This window comes from Electrona antarctica (genome assembly GCF_951216825.1).
Source record: "Electrona antarctica genome assembly, chromosome: 12".
In the NCBI taxonomy this organism is placed as follows: domain Eukaryota; kingdom Metazoa; phylum Chordata; class Actinopteri; order Myctophiformes; family Myctophidae; genus Electrona; species Electrona antarctica.
Window position 1 is genome coordinate 15392699 of NC_136793.1, and position 20666 is coordinate 15413364.

At 43.2% G+C, this 20666-nt stretch overlaps 2 protein-coding genes across 2 annotated transcripts in view; one reads left to right on the forward strand and one right to left on the reverse strand.

Annotated features, from left to right (window-relative positions):
- Window positions 1–20666, reverse strand: part of LOC306934279 (heterogeneous nuclear ribonucleoprotein A0-like) — a gene marked incomplete at both ends in the record, with an annotated part of 306611 nt that overhangs the window by 242207 nt on the left and 43738 nt on the right. The window lies entirely within an intron of this gene.
- On the forward strand, window positions 811–9998 carry arrdc3a (arrestin domain containing 3a). Its single transcript, XM_079517283.1, has 8 exons — window positions 811–1412; window positions 3572–3653; window positions 3901–4048; window positions 4784–4886; window positions 5084–5340; window positions 6087–6249; window positions 6405–6547; window positions 6674–9998. The coding sequence occupies exons 1-8, from the start codon at window positions 1133–1135 to the stop codon at window positions 6740–6742; spliced, it is 1245 nt and encodes a 414-aa protein (XP_079373409.1). The 5' UTR covers window positions 811–1132; the 3' UTR covers window positions 6743–9998.

Below are 20666 nucleotides of genomic sequence, written 5' to 3' on the forward strand. Positions count from 1 at the left end.
AAGCTTTGCTTGGCAATATGTCTGAGGCCTACGTGTTATTCTATGACGGTATGACCTATATATTTTAATAAACATGTAAGACACTAGGTGGTACAGTAGGTCTATCGCGTGCACTGCATTTTCTTAGAGCTTTGCATTGGGCACGTTGTCTGCATATTGTTTTTTAATCCAGCAATGTTTTTATATACGTCAAATTGTTCCTTCCCATAGGCATGGCTGAATGTCCCGTGGGTAGCATATCTGTACTAGTGGTTCTCAAACCTTATAATTTCAAGACCTCTGAGAGTGTACAAATGGAAACAAATTGACACATTATGGTCCATTTGGAATCCCCTCAAGGAACCATAAGGGTGTCCCTGGACCACACTTTTTGAGACCCACCGATCTATAGCCTTTTGTGTGTTGTTTTGCTGCTAATCGTGTGGATGTATCTTGTTTGATTTTAAACCCTTCGGTGAATCTACAATTGTACATATTAACAAAAGCGATCCCAGTCGCACATGAATGAAGGCGTGCAACCGTGCATTGAAATTATTTTCAGAATGTGCACCCACCACCATGCAGCCAACAACCAACGCGTCTCTCTCGCTCAGCTGTTGAACCCAACTGTGTGTCATTTCATCTGCTGCACAGTACAGTACTGGTGCCTCGACTGCCTCCTCCCTTCGTTCCACACAAGACGGAAGGAGGGGGCTGGCTTATTATACAGATAAAAAAGTGTTCGCGCATGCTCCGTGGGTTGTTTTTCACCAAAAAACCGTCGCTCTTAAAGTGAGCCTCGCGCAGGGAGCGCACCGTCTTTGACCGGAGACTGACGCGAGAGAGACACAGGCAGGGCGGACGATAACAGCATCCCTGTGCTGTTATTCAGCCTTCCAGTCGTCTCCAATGAACTGCACAAGAAGAGAAACGCACTGATCGTTCGTTGATGCCCTGGAACTGCTTTTTTTTGCAGGGGCAAAAAAGAAAAGAAAAGAAAAGGATACAGATCAGTGTCTGAACAACACTGGCAATCTGTATTCTTTTTTTATTTCTTAAATGAGATTATTTTTTATTACAAAGACTCTATTTTTTATTTCTTCTTACAGTCTCCTGTCCTAGGCTTTTGCCTGTTATTTTCTGTTTTGCAACCATGGTGCTAGGAAAGGTGAAGAGCTTCACCGTCAGCTACGACTGTCTGAACGACAGCAACGTGCCCGTGTTCTCCAGCGGGGACTCGGTCTCAGGGAGGGTGGTGGTGGAGGTCACCGGTGAGATCCGCGTCAAGTCGCTGAAGATCCACGCCAAGGGATTTGCGAAGGTTCGCTGGACCGAGTCGCGCAACGCGGGGTCCAACACCGCCTACACGCAGAACTACACCGAAGAAGTGGAATACCTGAACCACAAGGACATCCTGATTGGACACGAGAGAGGTAAGAAGAAACAGAAACTGGTCATTATACTTTTTTTTGTTTGTTTGTTTGTTTGGTTGCTGCTTTTGAAGATGCTCTTCTTTGGGGTGGATGGACGGATCGTTGGGTCAGGTTCTTTTTGGGTGATGCTTTTGTCTTGAGTGACTGAACAGTGAACACAATTGAAATGACAGGGCAGAAACAATGAAGATATGTGAGGATTTCAACAACATTAATGTTTTTAGTAGTCTGTACCTGCCTGTGGTCTTATTTGACAGTGGCTGTATTAATGTAAAAGATGATCCATCCCCAAGTTGTTTGTGTCACACATCTCCTCGAATGAATGACAGCTGCTTTTTACACATCACCACTTCTGTTTTTCAAATAAAACATGCGGTAATTACAGTATAATCTCTGCGTTTCCGTGCGCGTTGATTTATTAGATTTATTAGAGGATTTCGTGCAACATTTGCTGCATATGGTGGGTTGTTTGTTACAATGTAGCCCCTTTTCTTAAGTTTCCACCCATTGTTCAAAGCGGTTCAATCCTGTTCAGACTCCGGACGGGAGGGGGGGCGGAGGGACCTGCTCCCAGCTCTCCTCCGATTGGCTGAGGTGCTCGTGTGTCGCTGGTGACATCATCCTCTTTGCAGAAAAGTGACAGAAGGCTGCAACTTTGCATCTGTAGAGATGGTGCTGTTTTATTAAAGCCTGATTTCTAGTCCGTAGTACGGCGGTGTTGTCGCTTTTGCCCAAGGCAACGGTTCTAGATCTGTTATTTGTGGCAAGCTACAACCGCCTAAGATGCCATATAAATACATTTAGGAAATGGACCCCCTAAAAAGCTGTAATGCTCAACAGGCTTGGTGGTGGAGTAGGTTGTTAGATGCGTGCGTGCAGCTCTGCGTAAAATGCGCACTTTCTTTTAGAAATGGACAGGGACTGAAATAGTAGCCTACGACTGATGTATTTAATAATGAATATCGGTGGTATAGGTTGCTTCGGTATAGAATGTATGTTAAGGTGCTTGCTGTGGCGGTGTCTGTAACGACGATGGGATATCATATTTTGCCTCTTTAGCCTACATGCCAGCGTTCAATTGATGCATCCGGTGCGTCACGAATCACGATGCGCTTTAAAATGTATAAAGTGATAAAAGGCCGCGTATGTAAAAGTATCTAAATAATCTAAATAATATGGGGTTTTATTTCGTGATAGAACATTAGAACGGTCTCACGTGTGTGAATGAATGGGCTGGATTGTTCTTGCGTTGCATGCTGCATTACACGCGTCAGGGGGGCCGTCCCTCCCTCTGTGCAGAGAGAGCCAGCCAGTGAATGCGTAATGCGTAATGAATGCGTAATGAGCATAGAGGGAGCAGACCGGCTCGGGGAAGCTGCTCGCACCGGTTTAGGCCGGTCTCCTCCTGCTGGAGTCTGCCGGTTTGACTGACAGCTCGAGAGTTGTTTACCACAAGAGAGCTCTCTGCTAAGGAGAGGAAGGGGAGGGAGGAGCGACTGTGCTGAGCTGGCAGAAAGTACAGCAGCCCTGCCGGCTGTCTGTCCGATCCTGATCTTGTATTATGCAGTCGTTGTTGCACTCGGGTCTAGATGATTTGCGTAAATTGTTGATTATCCGAATATTAAATGCGCAAGCGCCCCCCGTAAACTGAGAATAATAAGCGATATTTATGGAGGAGAAAATGCTAACATATACTGTACTGCCCTGACTGACTAAACACAATCATATAGTAGTATCAATAAATATAATAAAACATTATTCATATTACTGTACAGAATTCATAGCATTAGACATAATGATAAATTGGGTCTCTGACTACTATGTTTTTTATAATGAATTATGAATTGAATTATGAATTACATTTTTATAGCGCTTTTCCAAGTGCTCAAAGCACTTTAAAATGGTTAATTCATTCATACATTTATAGGTCTCTTGCATTGTGTGATGTTATAATACTTATGCATGCTGATTGCTGATGCATGTTTAAGTAAATTTCTTTGTTTCGAACTAACACATGTGATAGTAGTACTAAAGTCCATCTATTATACTCTCTTGTCTCCCCTGCCCTGTGTTGTGATGACTTTTCAGATGCCTTCGTAAAGAATATTACCCAGGTATGGTACACGCGTGTCTGGAACATTGTCCCTCTTTTCTTTCAGACGATGACAACTCCGAGGAGGGTCTCACCACTATCCATTCAGGGAGACATGAGTATGCATTCAGCCTCGAGCTTCCACAGACGTGAGTGTCTTTTCTAATTTCTACTGCGTTCATCATCTCCTATACAGTGAAAACGGGGATAAAAAAAATAGTCTTGTATATTGTCATCAATGTCTACGGGGAAAGCTGTGTAGATCTTGTGAGCTAGAAGGGCACATTTTTTTATGATGATGATCTGTATTCACTACTGCCAACTTGAAACTGCATGCGATTTCCCCGCCGATGATCGTTAAACGTGACCATTTCTTTTATTCCTCCTGTCACGCAGACCTCTGGCTACCTCTTTTGAAGGGAAACATGGCAGTGTGCGTTACTGGGTAAAGGCAGAACTCCACAGGCCATGGCTCCTGCCCATGAAGACCAAGAAGGAATTCACAGTCTTCGAACACATCGACATCAACACTCCATTGCTTCTAGTGAGTTTCTCTCCCCTTCTCTTTGTTTTTCTAAAAACTAATCTCTCTAAGACAGCCTTGTGGAGTCCTGTTATTGAGTGAGTTCTTCCTGTTGGCTCAGGTTTCTGAGAAGCAAGAGTATATTATTCTATGCACAAAAGTGTGATTTCATCCAAGGCCGCAGTTTCCAAACAATATGGGTTGGATTTGGATTGAATTTGGAAAGACTTGGCCAATGTACTTCTTCACTGCATGCTTGTTCACAATTATAATGCCTTATGCATTTGCTTGCAGCAGGCTGGCTATGTAATTGTATAGTTGCATGTCAGCAACAGGGTTGCACGTCTTATAAAAACAATTGCCATGGGCAAATGCAAGTATATGTTGAGATGAAAGTGCTAGTTTGGACTGATGTTGATGGATGTGTGAAATTCCAGTTTGATGATATGTTAATTTAGTAAATATGCGTGGAAACCAATTCGTTTTGCCATGAGCACAAAATTATAGGTTTATCCTCTGAGTATTTAAAATGAAGAACATAGCTAGTTCTTCCTGGTTTTGAATGATATGCCCTCAGGCAACAATATAGTTTGCACCAGTGTCTGTCAGGAGACCAAGGTTTCAACAGACTGACTGTTGTGTACCTTTTATCCAGCCAAGCTTTTTGCGTTTTAAAGAATTTATTTGTGGCGGAAAAAAACAAAGAATCTCCACACACTTCACTAACGTGCGCCTTTGTTGTGTTTTTCTCTGCAGTCACCGCAGGCAGGCACAAAAGACAAGACACTTTGCTGCTGGTTCTGCACCTCAGGTCCCATCTCCCTAAGTGCCAAAATCGAAAGGAAGGGATACACCCCCGGTAAGCTGAGAAACATTGCTGCAATCTATTTGCAGTGAAATTACAGCAGTCAGTAATCAATTTTGCAAGAATTATCGCACACTGTGTGATCACTGATTAAGCTCTTACTTATAGATTACAAACTGAAAAGTTTCAGATCCCCAGTAGAATTGATTGTACATAAAATTAACCCTCTCTTTTCTTTTATCATCTTGCAGGAGAGTCGATTCAGATCTTCGCAGAGATCGAGAACTGCTCCTCCCGCATGGTGGTGCCAAAAGCCGCCATCTACCAGACCCAGACGTTCTATGCCAAAGGGAAGATGAAGGAGGTGAAGCAGCTGGTGGCCAACCTGCGTGGAGAGTCCCTGTCCTCGGGCAAGACGGAGACCTGGAGCGGCAAGATGCTAAAGATCCCTCCCGTCTCCCCCTCCATCCTGGACTGCAGCATCATCCGAGTGGAGTATTCCCTCATGGTGAGTGATATGACCAAATTAAAAACCCTATATGTTGACCAGATTCCCAGGGGCCTTATACTTAATTGGATTCACAAGGGCTCTACACTAAATATCAATGCGGTGCATTGTGAGATTGTAGATCAGCCATTTCTGGCATTTCTATTTCGCTTTGCAGTCTCTTGCCGGTGTGTGCCTTGGTCTGTCGATGGCTAACTTAAACACAAGATCAAAAAACGTCATTAGAACGAATACCTCAGCCTGTATATTAATTGAGTCAAACGGCAGCGAGGTTGCTTAATAATCCTTATCAGTGTAGGATCAATATTTCCTAGAAAGATTGGTGTCTCCTGCGGAGGTCTGACTCAGCCAACCTTGAACCAAAGCCTGGGATTGTACCAGGTGTTCTCTGCATGCACCGTTAAGAGGATTATAGCCCAGGATATCTGAGGCAACACCTGCCCGGGAGGCGCTTATGACCCCTTAACCCCTGTGAACTGACCATCCCAGACAACCAGCCCGGGGGCTAGCACTGCATGAGAACTGACCCACATATGTACAGACCTGCTGCCGACCCACATTGCTCTGGCGACTTTTGAGCATCATGTTCACAAACCACTGGTGGTTGTTCGTTTCATGGTGTCACTCTACTCTTGTTTCAGTTTGACCATAGCACATTTAGGCACCATGTTTTTTGTTTGTTTTTTATCCCAACCCAAGGTGTTTAACAGACCATAACCTCTCTCTCTCGCTCTCTCTCTGTGCAGGTGTACGTTGACATCCCAGGGGCCATGAACCTGTCCCTTAACCTTCCCCTGGTCATCGGCACCATACCACTCCACCCTTTCGGCTCCCGCACCTCCAGTGTCAGCAGCCAGTGCAGTATGACCATGAGCTGGCTGGGCATGGCTTTGCCTGAGAGGCCTGAAGGTAAAGCTCAGAACATACCACACACACTCCACCCATGACCTTTTGTACAACCTGTTTAAGCAGTAGACGCTTTGGCTATTCAAAGAGGAGTAATTATGGGGCCGTTTGATTGGAGTTCTCTGGAATGCTAATCGCCGTCTGTCCTTTCTCCTCAGCCCCACCGAGCTATGCAGAGATCGTGACAGAGGAACAGAGGCAGAGCAGCCTCGAGGTTCCATCAGCCCGTGAGGAGCTAGACGGTCCTCTCTTTGCCTACATCCATGAGTTCCGCTTCCAGCCCCCTCCTCTGTACTCTGAGGTGAGCAGCAATCGTTTTGGACTGATGATCTCAAAGTCGTCGTTTTCGATCAAATAAAAAAAGCAACGTCTTCTGGTGACTAATGCTTCTCTTCTCTTCTCTCTCTCTCTCTCTCTCTCTCTCTAGATCGATCCTAACCCAGATAATGCCATCCGTGCAGAGGAGCGCAGACCTGACACCTGTCCTTCGCGCTGAAGGAAACCCCCTGACAACCCGAAGAACTCGGGAGGAACTTGGGAAAACAAAAAACTTCCTCCAAGCTGCAAGGCTCGGCTTTGTTTATTTTTCCCCGGCGACAGCGCTTGCACTCCGCCGTCGACGTCGAGAGAAAACAAACAAACAAAATAACCAACAAACCAACCCACAAACAAAAGACTTGGGACGCTGCGTTTGGTTGGGCCGAAACTCTCCTCTCACTGCCCCTCAGTGGGGAGAGGAACCGGAAGTCACTACTTGGGGAGGGGGTACCACATCTGCCTGTGGGGGGAGGGGGCAAACAAACAACCCCTCTGCCACAGCAACAGCCCTGGTGGTCATATTAATGATGATGGCGATGACACATCAGGGCTCCATCTGTCCATCTTTATTTTTTTTTGTTTTATCCCTCGATTCTTCTTTACTCGTGGCACATAAAGGACATGGGCTCTTCACAGAAAGGGCAAGACTAATCATGTCCAGAGAGACCTGAGCAGAATCAAGACAAGAGAGAGACAGGGGGGGGGGGAAATCAGCAACAACCACAATAACCTGATAACCACCATGTCTTTTATGAATGAAACAACAACGGAGCAAAGACTTGCCTCCTCCTGCCTCTTTTTGGGATTTTATTTTGCACCTTTTTATCCTTTGCTTGATTGAGTTGTGTGGCTCCGTTTGATGAGAACTGAGAAAATAAATCACTAATAGTTTGGTTTCAGCCTTGTATTGTGCGCTATATTAAAGAAACTGCAGGCTTAACTCCTTAGACTATCCGCACAACTGAGCAATGCAGAGAACAGCTATTTTTTTTTTTTAAGTTTTCATTTTTTTACGAGAGAGGAATGGACAAGAACAATGCACTGATTTTGTTTTAAGCTGTTTTTAAAGGTGATTTTCTTTTCTCCTCGTGACATTTCCTGAATGACCTTTTATTTTGTGACTAGACTGGACTTGTATACAAACTGTGGCGACACAATTTCCCACCCGGAAGCTCTTTTCATTTACAATGTTGCCTCCTCAAGCTCAGACCCAAGTGTGGCTTCTCCCTCCTGTTTAGTTGATCTCTTCTGCATCTGTCATAGCACATGTGTGTGTTCAGCTCAACATAGAACGCCTTTCAGCCAGTGTCGTTTCCTTTTACTTTTCTTTCCCGCTTTGCGTTGAGGTTGCTCTGGGTTCAGGCTAGGAGGGTTGCAGCCTTTCTTTTGCCACTCAAATTGTACCCGCAGTGAGACAAATATCAGTGTGTGCGTGCGTGCGTGCATGCGTGTGTGTGCCAGTGTGGTTGTTTGTAATATAGCAGAAAGGGTGGGTACATAAACCGAGGGACTCCCCCTCGCTTAGTTAGCTGCAGCCCCCCTATCCCCGATCTCAGGGTAATACTGGCTTACATAACTGCCTAAAAGAAAAAAAAAGTACTGTCTCAGGTGGTCTTACTTGCCAAACGGTTATGGGGGGGTGGGGGGTATGTTATGGTTTTCTTTTAAATTGCACTGTTTAGAATAACGAAGAGTTTGTTTAAAAAAAAAAAAAAAAAAAAAAAAAGAACTTATACCAAACCGCTAGAGAGATGAGAAGCAAGGCAGCTTTCTCAGATGAATGACATTCCCTTATTGTCCTGCTGCAACTTGCCCAGTTCATCCAACCAACTGTTAGATTCACCAGACCAGTGAAGCCAAAATGCTAGGAATAAAAAAAGAAAAAGAAAATGGGAGGACATTTTACGACCTTGCTTCTGCTACGGTAAAAAAATAAGAAGAAGCAAGCCCCCCCCCTCCAACATCGTCAGCGAATAGCTGGAGGACGCTGCTGAACCTCTGTTCGACCCGGCCCCAGAACAAGTAGTGTTTAGGTTGACACGGGTAATACATTGGTTTTCTAACTCGTTCAACACAGGAAGACCGGCTGGAACAGTGGTTTAGCAGAGTCGGGAGGAGGGATACACGGAGAAGTAGCACTTTGTTTTTATAAGAAAATGAGAAAAAGAAAAACGTAGCATTTCGCGGTGAAGGTCTGTTGATGAAAACGTTTGGTTGGGACCATGTTATTACTGAAGCGACATTTCAGTCAAGCAGTGTTGTATAGGACATGAAAACATTATCTTTAATCTTTTCAAGATTAGTGACTTTCTTTTTCGTTTTTGTTTTTGGAAAGTTTACATTTTAACCGTAGCCGACGACGTGTTTGTGTGTGTGTGTGTGTGTGTGTGTGTGCACGCTCTTATCGAGATCCAGCTGACAACTTTATGACTGAACAGATTCTGACAGTAATCGACGCAACAGCAGATCATTGAAAAGATTACGGGAAAAAAAGTGATCTTATCTTAGTGGCCTTGACATAGAAAAGACCCTGATGGTGATATAACTTCATATTTCAGTGTCTGCGTTCTCTGTTCCCTTTAAAACTCTTCTCTCTCCTTTCATCTCTATATAATAACTGTACGTTTGAGATCTTTCCATGTTTATTCAAAAGGGACAAAAAGGGAAGAGAAGACAAAAGTCCTTTTTTATATAAAACTATGAGAGAAAATAAGATAATAAGCGAGTGGTCCCTAGACAAGCCTCTTTGTGTGTAGTCCAAACTGGGCTGTTTATTTCATTGTATTGTATTTCATGTACTTTTGGGCATTGACCCAGGCAGACGACTACAACAACTAAAAAACACTAGGCTATTGAGTTGGATTCGAGAGCCTCTAAGCCTGGGTGGGGGTGGTGGCAGCTGTTGACCAGCCAACCCTCCCCCCTGCTTGAGAACCTCTTAGTTATCACAGAGCAGTTAGAGACAAATCGCTTTATTCCGAGATGATGATAAAAAAAAAAGATAAGACTTCTCTCACACTCATATATATATGTTTTGTCAAGCTTAAACGATGATGAATGATGAATAAGCTCACACATTTTGTTTTCAGGTCGGTCAGTTCCACAGTCCATTCACTCTCTTTCTTGGGCCTCAGAATATAGTTTGGTGTCAAACTTAAGCTAAAACTCCTGACTTGTATGAAAGGCAGAAACTAAAATGTTAAGGAAAAGAACTAGGGAGGGGGGATCTGAAACGTTTTAGAAACAAAGTGCAATATTACTCATTTCAGTTGTTCTTTATTCTCCATTTGTATGTTTATTTTTTCCTTTTATTTTGTCTTTAAGTTTTGCTGATCATGATGATGTATAGATATTGTATGAATATGTTATGAATGATTTTAAACTTTTGTCTAGTTCTTCCTTTTGAGTTGAATAAACCTTTGGTTTAATTGAAATGTAAACTTGAAATTTCCTTCTTTTCTGCATGAATATACATATTATGCAGCAATGCATATAATTTACAAATCTACCATATACAAGGATTCCTACACACTTTATTGCATGAACACTATGATAGGCAGTTGAAACGTACGTGGAAGAAAAAGCAAATATGAAAATGTGCTTTGAAAATGAAGTTGAATTAATGATTACAATTCATGATTACCCATAGCGTCTTTTGCCTGATAGTCAGAAATACATTAATTAGGTGGTTCATAGCACCTTCTTTAGCTTGAAAGACAGAACCTTTTAGCTGCCATTTTCTTTGGATCTAATAGTAATCTCAGCAAGGCAAATGGCTTCTTGGTTAGAGTGGGTGACAATGTTATCACACGTAAAGGTGAAATTACCTACCTAGGTTCCATCCTGGAGGCTAATGTTTTGGTGATAAAATGGCCACCAACGTCATCAAAAAAGTCAACCAAAGAACAAGATTCCTTTACAGGATCTCCTCACTGGTCATTGAACAAAAACACCTTGAAGACCTTAACAGGAGCCCTCGTACAAGGTTTCTTTGACTATGCATGCACCTCCTGGTACCACAGCACCTCAAAGGCCCTTAAAACTAAGCTCCAGACTTCCCAAAACAAACGGTCAGGCTCCTACTTGGCCTCACCCCCCGACAGGCTGGAATGGCTTAGGGTCGACGACAGAGTACAGCATCTTGCAATGGGTCTGGTCCACAACATTCGATACACCACCAAGATACCCATGTACAGTACCTGTCTAGATACTTCCTTAAGCAAGTCCACACCCACAACACCAGAGGGAGTGCAACGAACCATGTACAACCCAGATTCGGCACAAACAAGGGACTAAATTATTTTCGCTCCTATGCCACCAAAATGTGGAACGCCCTACCAACAGTCATTAAGACATGCAAATCCCTTGACTCCTTCAAAACCGCTCTCAAAAGGCACCTACGGACGGCTGCAATTCGAAACTGGCCCCCGTAAAATCTGAATCCCCCCCCCACCGCCCACCCCTTTTTCCCCTCACTGTATATGTTTCTTTTCCCTTTTTACCTCCTTTATGATGAATTCCTGTTCTGTTCTTTGACTATATAGAAGTGTCTATTTGTACGTCTCTAAATGTTTTGATGAATTGAACAAGGTGGACCGGACCCTCTTGTAAACAAGTGTAATGTTTAATTGGGTCGTCCACTCACAGTTAACAGTCTTTGTATTGAGTTTGTGCTTGAAATGTACTGTAATTCTGCAAACTGTTAATACATATTTCAATCAATCAATCAAAAAGCCTCTCACCAGCTAAAAGGCCTCCTCTAATAAATACTAGTGAAACAGCGCCCCTAATGGTCATATGGACAATTGCACCAAACTTTGGTGCAGTCTGTTGCATGATAATGGAAGGCCCCACAGCAAGCTCACCCAGACCATACATACCATATACCATACCACACCACAGGGTTTCTCAAAGTGGATGCCGTGTCACCCTAGAGTGATGTTTATTATTATTATTATTATTTATTGTTGTTTCAGTATGCGTATCCTAGACCGGATCACACGGGCCAGTTTGGAACGGATACCAGGCATTCTGCCGCAGTGGAAAGTCTGCTGATGCGAGGTTATAGCCTACCATACCATACATACCGTATACTCAAAGCCCTACTTGTGCTCCGTACTGGTACAGATATTAGGGCTTGTGTTTTCTTTCTTAGATATCTTCATATGTGCACGTATCTAAACTTCAATAGCTCCATTTGAGCAATGATTACTGATGTTCAGAGGGTGAAATGAGTTGGCAGTATAGGCAGTATACTATAGCTTAGTGATTCCCAAACCTTTAGCTCAAGACCCAAAAAAGAAATTCGATGTCTCCCTGGGACCCAAACTATAGTGAAAATAGCCGATCTACAAGCTCACAACACGTGATGCTATAGTATTTTCACTATTTCTTAAAAGTTTTTTCCTCTCTAATTAATGGATTTTCTTTTAATTGCATTGTATTCTATTTAAAAACGTGACAAATTTGGAGAATCTTTTGTAAATCTTCTGAAATTATAATTAAACAAAATGTAGGAAACAAAAAAATGAAGATGTATTAAATACACACGAGTCGCGACCCATAAAAATTGGTCCGCGAACAATGTGTCTTTTTATCATTGATCTCATTTACCCCTGATCTTAGTTTGTCCCCTACACACCTGCTTTTTAACTCATCTGGGTGTGCTGAAGTTCTTTTTCACTAAATAAGTGTGACTGACTGGCCCAATTCGCCTTAGCTATATCCTCTGCAGAGTCACACGTGTACACACTGCGATGCCAATGCTGCAACAAGCAGCCCAAGAACCGATAAGCCCATCCAGTAATATTACGTACCCCTTCCTTCCATTCAGAGTTTTTGCCATTGTTTAAGATGTGTGTCAGTTTTCGGTTTCACAGCGATAGATTGTTATCCCTTTCTTTTCTTTTCCGTTTTCTACAGTGCAGAAATATTTTAGGTCATATTCATTCACTTTCTATACCCTGCTTGAACCAATTCAGGATGACAGGGGGCAGGGCTAGGGTTGGGCAATATCCATATCCACCTGGCTAAACCTCTGTATGCCCTACTCCTAGAGCCAGCAGTGATGGAAGAAGTAGCCTACTCAAAATATGTTACTTATGGAAATGTGTCAATACCACAAATGTAAAAGACGCCAGGTTAAGTTTATTCAACAGCTGATCTACAAGCTTGTAGATCAGCTATGTTCGGGGCATGACGCGGAGCACAAGCTAATATGAAATGAAATGAAATGAAATGAAATCTATATTTACCCAGGGTATCTGGGCTAAGCTCAAGAACTTGTTTCCAGCCAGGCCCTGCTCATAGAACACATTTCATCGTAGTGGTTGATGCCTTGTTCAAGGGCATTTCAGAATTGGGCCCTACCAAGGCCTGGCCACGCAGTCCTATGTTTACTCTTTGGACTGTGCAGTAAAGACACAATTATGCTATCTACCATATTTGTGTAGTTAGTCAGGGAGGTATGAGTGTGTGTGGGGTCAAGGGTGACCAGACAGTCGCATGATGACAACGGCATGGACACAGACTGGACTTGCCCACTGACCTCCTGAAAAACTATTTACAGTGCACCACAAGGCACATTCCAACAACAACAAGGCAAAGGCATTTCAAAGACCTTTACACAAGAAGAGCATTAACACAAAGTGAAAAATAAATAAGATCAAATAAAAACAGGTACTATACAAGCATATGGTTGCAGTCAAAAGCATCAATAAAAAGGCAGTAGCAAAACAGAAAAGTCTTAAAAGAACAGATTTGGAGCAGAGCACACATGCCGTGTTCTGTGAGTTTCTTCCAGAAATGTGGTGCATTAAAAACTGGACATGTTTTTAATGCACCACTTTTTTCCATTTTTAGTTTTGACTGTAGGGACAAAAAGCAGACTTGCCTGGGAAAAAAGGGGGGAAAAAGGACTATACAACAATACTTTGATTGATTGATTGATTGATTGATTGATTGATTGATTGATTGATTGATTGATTGATTGATAATTTTATTAGACAATAAGATGCAAACAGTACAGGGTAAACCAGTCAAGCACAGCATTGGTCCAAAAGGACAGCACCTAAGAAAGACCTTGCGGTCTTGTTTCCATTCGGGTCCCATGCATTAATTCACAATGACAACAGTGACAACAAACAAATAAGATTTCTCAAACACATTAAATCTACATGTACAGGTTGGAATAGAAATACATTAATACAACAAAAAGACAAACAAGGTAAAGAGGTGGGGCAGCCAATCACCTTCTCTCCCTTTGACCTGACAGTGACAGCTGAGTTTTCAGACCCGCTTGTTTTGAGGGAAGGGGGCATTCCACACTTGAGTGGCAGTGCTGTGAAACGTGAATTACTGGTTTCATGGATTAAAGGTAGCCTGACACTCAGTCAGAATTTTCATTTCGTATCACTTAATTATCGCCAGAACATATTTTGGCTGTGACTAGCGATTCAGGGGCTGAAGCCAAGCTAGATTAAGGAGTAGTTCACCCCAAAAAATCTTATTTTCTATACTACACATCCCATGAAGCTTGGAATTCATGGAGATTTTTTAAATTGGAGCCAATAATTTGATGACGGGTCATCGGTCAGTATAGGAGATTCAGCAGGAGACGTCGCCGGTCATCAAATTATTGCATGGCTTAGGAACATGACAAAAAGCAATCTCCATTAATTCAAGGCTTCATGGCCCATGGGGTGTAACTTAAGGACAGGAGTAGTTCACCCAAAAATGAATCCAGTAAAACACTGTTTTAAATACTGGGGACCCACAGGGCCACAGATACCGTAGGCCTATTACCCTTAGACATCCTTGAAGAAGATTAAGGCATCGAGTAAGCAGAATATTATGAAACAGAATGAGTTCCATAACAATAACTTACATTTCCGCACAGGTAAGGCGAGTGAGTATTCCCCACAATGCTCTCCAGGAACCAGCAGTGAAACCTGACACTGATGCAGTGCAGAGCTGGGAGCCAGGCCGGGGACAGACAGTAGACACCCCACAGGACGTACACAGACAGCAGCAGAACACATCATTTATTGATCTGTGCTGCATCGCGTATGCATGAGAAGGAACATGCGCAGGCTAGTTGCAAACCCATAACGGAGGAATATCTTGTTTTGAATTCAACCACCGTGCATCCCTGTCCGCGTATCTTTCAATTTGGGAGCCCATTCAGTTAAACACAACTTAAAACAAAACCTTTTTTTTTTTTTTTTTAGAAAGAGGAACTCGGTTTGGATATTCTATCGTGGTTGGTTAAGAGTGACATCAACTTCTTCTGGACTTGTTTTCACACAGACCTGGTTGCTTATTTGCAGTGGTGACTATAGTTGTAACCGGTAAGCCGGCTTAGCGGCCCAGCCTATAGGGACCGGCTTTTCAGTAAGTTAGTCAGTAGATCCAGTGTGGGAGCCAGTATTATTTTGTAATTGACAAAACCTATGTTTTATTTTTTTAATAATGCCCCCTGGCCATTATCCAGTAGTAGGGGACTGCAGCTCTTGGCCGAGTGAGTTTGATCTTTGTGCAAACGTCCACATATGCAATGCTCCTTTCCCACCTCCCCTTCCTGTTGCCTTTGTTTGTTACATTGCAGAGGCTGCAACTAGCCAGCCTGTGCTTTCTGTTACATTGCAGAGGCTGCAACTAGCCAGCCTGTGCTTTCTACATTGGTACTGTTGTTTGTTTATGCAATGACCCATTTGTAATGTTCACCTCTCCCTGTGAGGGACACAACAAACCCATCAATGTTCACCTCTCTCTGTGAGGGACACAACAAACCTCTCCCTGTGAGGGACACAACAAACCCATCAATGCCACTCATAGAGAATTGATTTTGTTTTGTGTCAACCATGTTTTATAATCATTGATTCTCTGCAGCCAGCCATGCAGGGAGAGTGACAAATGCACGCATAGGAGCACAGCTGTATACGTAATCACAACTCTGAAAACTTTACATAAACATGTAAAATAGTTCAAATGTATGAACCTTAAACAATAATAAACTAGAAATGCACTCTGTCGAACTGCCAACTTGCGCTTTGCACACAAGTTGGCCATGAATGAATGGCCTACTTGTGCGCGAGCAGAGTGCGCAACAGAATCCCTGATTGGATTGGCCAAATGACGCCACCATAAATACACAATCCCTGATTGGCCGAGGGGACCACCAAAAATGCACAATCCCTGATCCCCTGTCAACGACATACGCAGCCGAAAACAGCACGTGCGCACGCTCTGCTCACGCAAGTAATCATACATTTATTTGTGGGGTTAGGTCAGGTGTAAGGAAAAAAATCTAACAATAGCATAGACCAATACTTGGAAAAAGACAACACACATTAAAACATGATGAAATCCGTCTATAAGCGCAGAATCTCTGTGTACCTATGTGTGAGTGTCACCAGCGTATCTAGAGAACTAACCGCCTGACCGATCAACTTCAAACTCTATATATTTTGTTTATTCTCTCCACCCGGGAAAAATATACAACACACTATTGAAGCTGATAAATTGGTACTTTCTCCTGATTGACTGAACTTAGCAAAGCACCCGTTTATTAAAGAGTTGAAGAGATAGTAGTAAGTATCATAGAAAACAAATACCATAGTAAGCATCAGAAGACAGGTAAACTTGTTTGGGGGCCACGGTGGCACAGTCGGTAGTGCAGGTGTGAGGTAGTGCCTCACACCTGGGTTCGATTCCCGCTGGGCTGGGGACGCTGGGGGGCGTGTTCTCTCCTCCGCGTCATCAGTGCCCATACCCGAGGCGGGGTTGGCGAAAGGGCCTTTCTGTGTGGAGTTTGCATGTTCTCGCCGTGTCCCTTAGGGTAGGTACCCTCACAAAAACATGCAGAAATCCTGGTCTCTAAACTACTCCTCCTGGCCAGCCGGGGCGCCCGATGGAGGGGAAAGGAACTGGTCGGAATAACGTGTTCCTTCCACGTGCTACGTCCGGCCGGGGAAACTCCCCCCTGTCAGGAGAAAAGAAGCAGCTTGGATGCATAGCAGGTAGCATGAGGTCAGTCCACTGCCCCCCCAGGTTGGCAGAGGAAGTGTAGCGCCCAGGATTACATTAGATAATTGACACTGGGTGAAAAAATGGGTTGCAAAATCGTGGGATAGGAAGTTAAGAAGACAGGTGAGTTTGTGTAAAACAAACATTTTGTTTAAACAAAATATATAACTTACTGTATACTACCTTAAAGTAGCTATAAGCAATAATATGTCAAATATTTAATGACCTTTTTTTTGTTTTGTTTTTGGTAATCAGACAGCCAGCAATGAGCAAAACGCTCCAAAAAACATTTAGTCTCTGTGACACATCTAGGGCCACAATCATATTACTCATTGCTGGCTGTCTGAAAAAAAGAAAAAAAAAGGTCATTACATTTTTGACATATTATTGCTTATAGCAGCTAGCCTATACCTAGCTAACTGGGGTCCCCTGGGGGCTGGGGTTCTACGTTCACTTGTTTTCCCCCTCAACACCAAACCTCTTTGCTGACAATTGCTGTTCTACAAGCAGAAACCAGAATAGGGACACTACATTGAAGTGGTTACTAGCATGTTAAACGCAACCATAAGTGTAACTAACTGGTGTATTATAGAGCACCGAAGTCTGACGTCAATATCGGTAGAGGGTGCAAATCCACGGGTTCACGTACTTTTTATTTGCATTGTAATCCCCATAGGAGGATTTTAGATCGCCTCAAACAAGTACTGTGTTTGAAAAATAAACATGTCACCCCGGCCGCTTCACTCATATGGATATGAAGAATCAACTGACTGAGAGAAAACGCTATTGTTACTGCTACTGAATTAGTTACATTTTCGCAAGAAACAGACTCATATATGAGTGACTGACTGTCGCAAACAATACAGAGACACCTCCCTGACAATAACGCTGAGACAGCTTGTTTATTTTTGCATTTACCACCGCTTATATGAAAAGATTTTAAGATGACCCCATGTTATTCTCCATAGAGAAATTACTTCCGTGAACCAGGCAGAACCAGGGGATGAGCGAGTGACGTCAGGACTTCGGGCTCTATTGCCAATACACGGCTTGGCTTGGTTAATTTCACTTTGATTCAAAACTCTCATCATAGGCCCTTTTGTGTGAGTAACGGTGATGACTCAGCAGCTGACTCATAGCTTTGACCCCCCGGCCCCATTCATTCTCTTCTCATCCACTCTACCCCCCAGTCGCCTGCTCCCCCTGACATAACATTTGTAGGTCCAAGCCGTTGTGGATGAATGACTGTGTACCCTACAACCAGAGGAGAGCATTAGTGGGGGGACCGGGCCGGGGGGTGAAGCTACTGCTGACCAGTGGAAGTACTGACATTATTTTACTCAAGTAAAAGTGTCAATACTGCAATATAGAAATACTCTGTTACAAGTAAAAGTCCGGAATTAAAAATGTACCATTATACAGAATGTCCTGTGTCACAAGTTTTCAAATGTATACAACTACAACGCCACGCGTCTATGTGGCATACTGGCATTGCGATCTGTTTGACACAAACACACAAACCGTACATTTTGAACGAAGGCAGACAGCTATTTATCTTTGGCTGCACTGACTGTGTTTTTCCCATGCTGGGCAGGTTATGTGGGAGCCATTATATATATACACTATAAGGTGGGCGCTCTGTAATCGGTCCATTGCATCACGGAAAGGGAAACTGAGAAACAGCCTCAAAGCTGGGTTGAAAACGCTGAGGCTCTTCTCAATTGAGATGTGTACAAATCTTTGGAAAATAGCAGATCTAACAGCAGTACAAGCTCACAATGCGTCGCAATTGTGAGCTTATAGATTGTCTATTTTCAAATGCCTGAATAGGGCTGAAGTGGTCAATGTATATTTTGTAATAATATTGCACATTTAAGAAAATATAGTAACTAAAGTTTGCAAATAATTGTAGTGGAGTAAAAGTGCAATATTTGCCTCTGAGATGTAGGCCTCCTGTAGTAAAAGTAGATAGATTAAAAGTAAAAGTACTGAAAAGTTAAACTAATCCAGTAAAGAAAACAAAAATCATCAGATTTGAACTTCAGTACAGTACTTGAGTAAATGTACGTATTAGTTACTTTCCACCACTACTGCTGACGCCAGGCAGGCCTCAGCTGTTTCCTCTCAATGGTTTTAATCCCCCTACCCAGAAACCCCGGCGTTCCAGGGGTTCTCATGGCAGCATGCTGTCCGCAGGCAGTGATGGAAAAAGTACTCAAAAGTAAAAGTATTAATAAGTAAGTAAAAGTAATTGTAGTGGAGTAAAAGTACAATATTTGCCTCTGAGATGTAGTGGAGTAGAAGTATTGGAAATTGAAATACTCAAGTAAAGTACAAATACTGCAACATTGTACTTAAGTACAGTACTTAAGTAAATGTAGTGTACTTAGTTACTTTAAAGCACTGCCCGCAGGCACGTCCAGTGTGGAGTGACAGAGAAAGACAGGCTGTGTGTGTCGAGGCCGCGGGGGGCCCCATTATGTCTGCCGGTGCCACATCATCACTGTGACATAATAGAAAATGCACACATGCATACACATGTCCAACACTGACCACGTATGCTATATGGTGGGCAAGCTCATGCATTCCTCTGAAACAATGGACCAGTTAAAAACCGGCCACAAAAAAAATGACGTAAGAAGGGAATTATGGACGTACAGAAATGCAATCGTAGTTTCACAAATGACCTGTTAATTTTACACGGATTAAGGTATTAACTTGTACTTAAAAATGAGAACACAGGGAATTTTCAATTTCCAATGAAATCCACAATAAACAAGGCGTGTTTTCATATACCGGTAATTGCCTTCACTGGGAGGTAAGCTATTCTTTCCGAACACTGAGCCAGTGAATAAAACAACAGAGGCCGCCCGCCATGAGGCCTCCAGTGGAGATGAATGTTAAGCCCAAGGAATTAATTGAGGCTAATTGTTTGGTTGGCATTCTAAAAATCACAATAGAGAATAATCGCATGCTAATTTGGTCCCATAAAACGTCTTGCTGTGTGCGCACAAGCTTCAGTCATTCATTAATTTGGTTCATTTGTCTTGCAGCGCCGTCTTCTCAGCTTGACCAATCCAGAGCAACAGTTCTGTTTGCTCCTCCCATATTATATGGGTTTGCAGAACTCGGGTCAGAACAACCCTTCAGAGCACCGATATTAAGTTCAGAGAAGCTTACTGAAAACGAGGAATAGTGTATGGAAACCGTGAAATACACAAAACAGCACATTATCGCTAAGCTCTTGTAGTTGAAAACAGCAAGCATTACAGAATTAAGAGCTATTTAAAGTAGCAGTCTGACCTAAATAGTTGATATTTCTCCCCCCTTCTCTGCTCCCTCCATTGACTCCCGGTCGCTGCCCGCACAGAGTACAAAACTCTGATGCTGGCCTTCAAAACAACCAAAGCTTGGCACCCCCATATCTTGCAAGTCTGATCGGACCCTACAAACCCTCCCGCACGCTCAGATCAGCCAACGCAGGGAAGCTGGAAGTACCTTCACTAAAAACACCGGGACAACGCTCCACATGTCCCAAACTTTTCTCCCTTCTGGCTTCAATACTATGGAATGCACTTCCCATTGCAATTAGAACTGCACTCACTCTCAATCTACCGCTGTTGTCTGAAAACCCACCTCTTCAGACTCCATCTTAGCCCATAGCACTTGCCCTAGCCTCGGCAACCTTACAGGCGTATGCAAAGGCTAAACTTATTGCGACCGTTCAGTCCGCCACTCCAGAGTGGTGTAGACTAGGAGAGTGGCGTCATTGAGGGGGCAGAAAACAGCGCTCGAGCGCTGTTCATGCAGCCCTGGAGTGTGACAAGCTGGAGTTGTAACATTGCTTTCAACGAGGGAGGCGCAAATATCAGCAATTTTAGGCATGTGTGCTGTGTGCATGTGTACTGTACAGTGACAACTAAAGTCTCTGTAATGTTTATGTTGTACTATTACTAAAACGATCTCAAATAAAGGCATTTAAGATCTGGGCTGTTGAGTCCAGTGCATTCTGCCAATTTCCGGTCCAGGACTTTGTCCCACTTCGCCAATAGAAGTCTATGTAGAAGAGCCACCAT

What these genes read in the sequence shown, in the direction of transcription:
- arrdc3a (XM_079517283.1), top strand. Translation starts at nt 1,133, where the DNA reads ATGGTGCTAGGAAAGGTGAAGAGCTTCACCGTCAGCTACGACTGTCTG. An exon ending in CCTGATTGGACACGAGAGAG is followed by an intron (nt 1,413 to 3,571) that starts GTAAGAAGAAAC and finishes CTTTTCTTTCAG; the next exon opens with ACGATGACAACTCCGAGGAG. An exon ending in TTTGCCTGAGAGGCCTGAAG is followed by an intron (nt 6,250 to 6,404) that starts GTAAAGCTCAGA and finishes CTTTCTCCTCAG; the next exon opens with CCCCACCGAGCTATGCAGAG.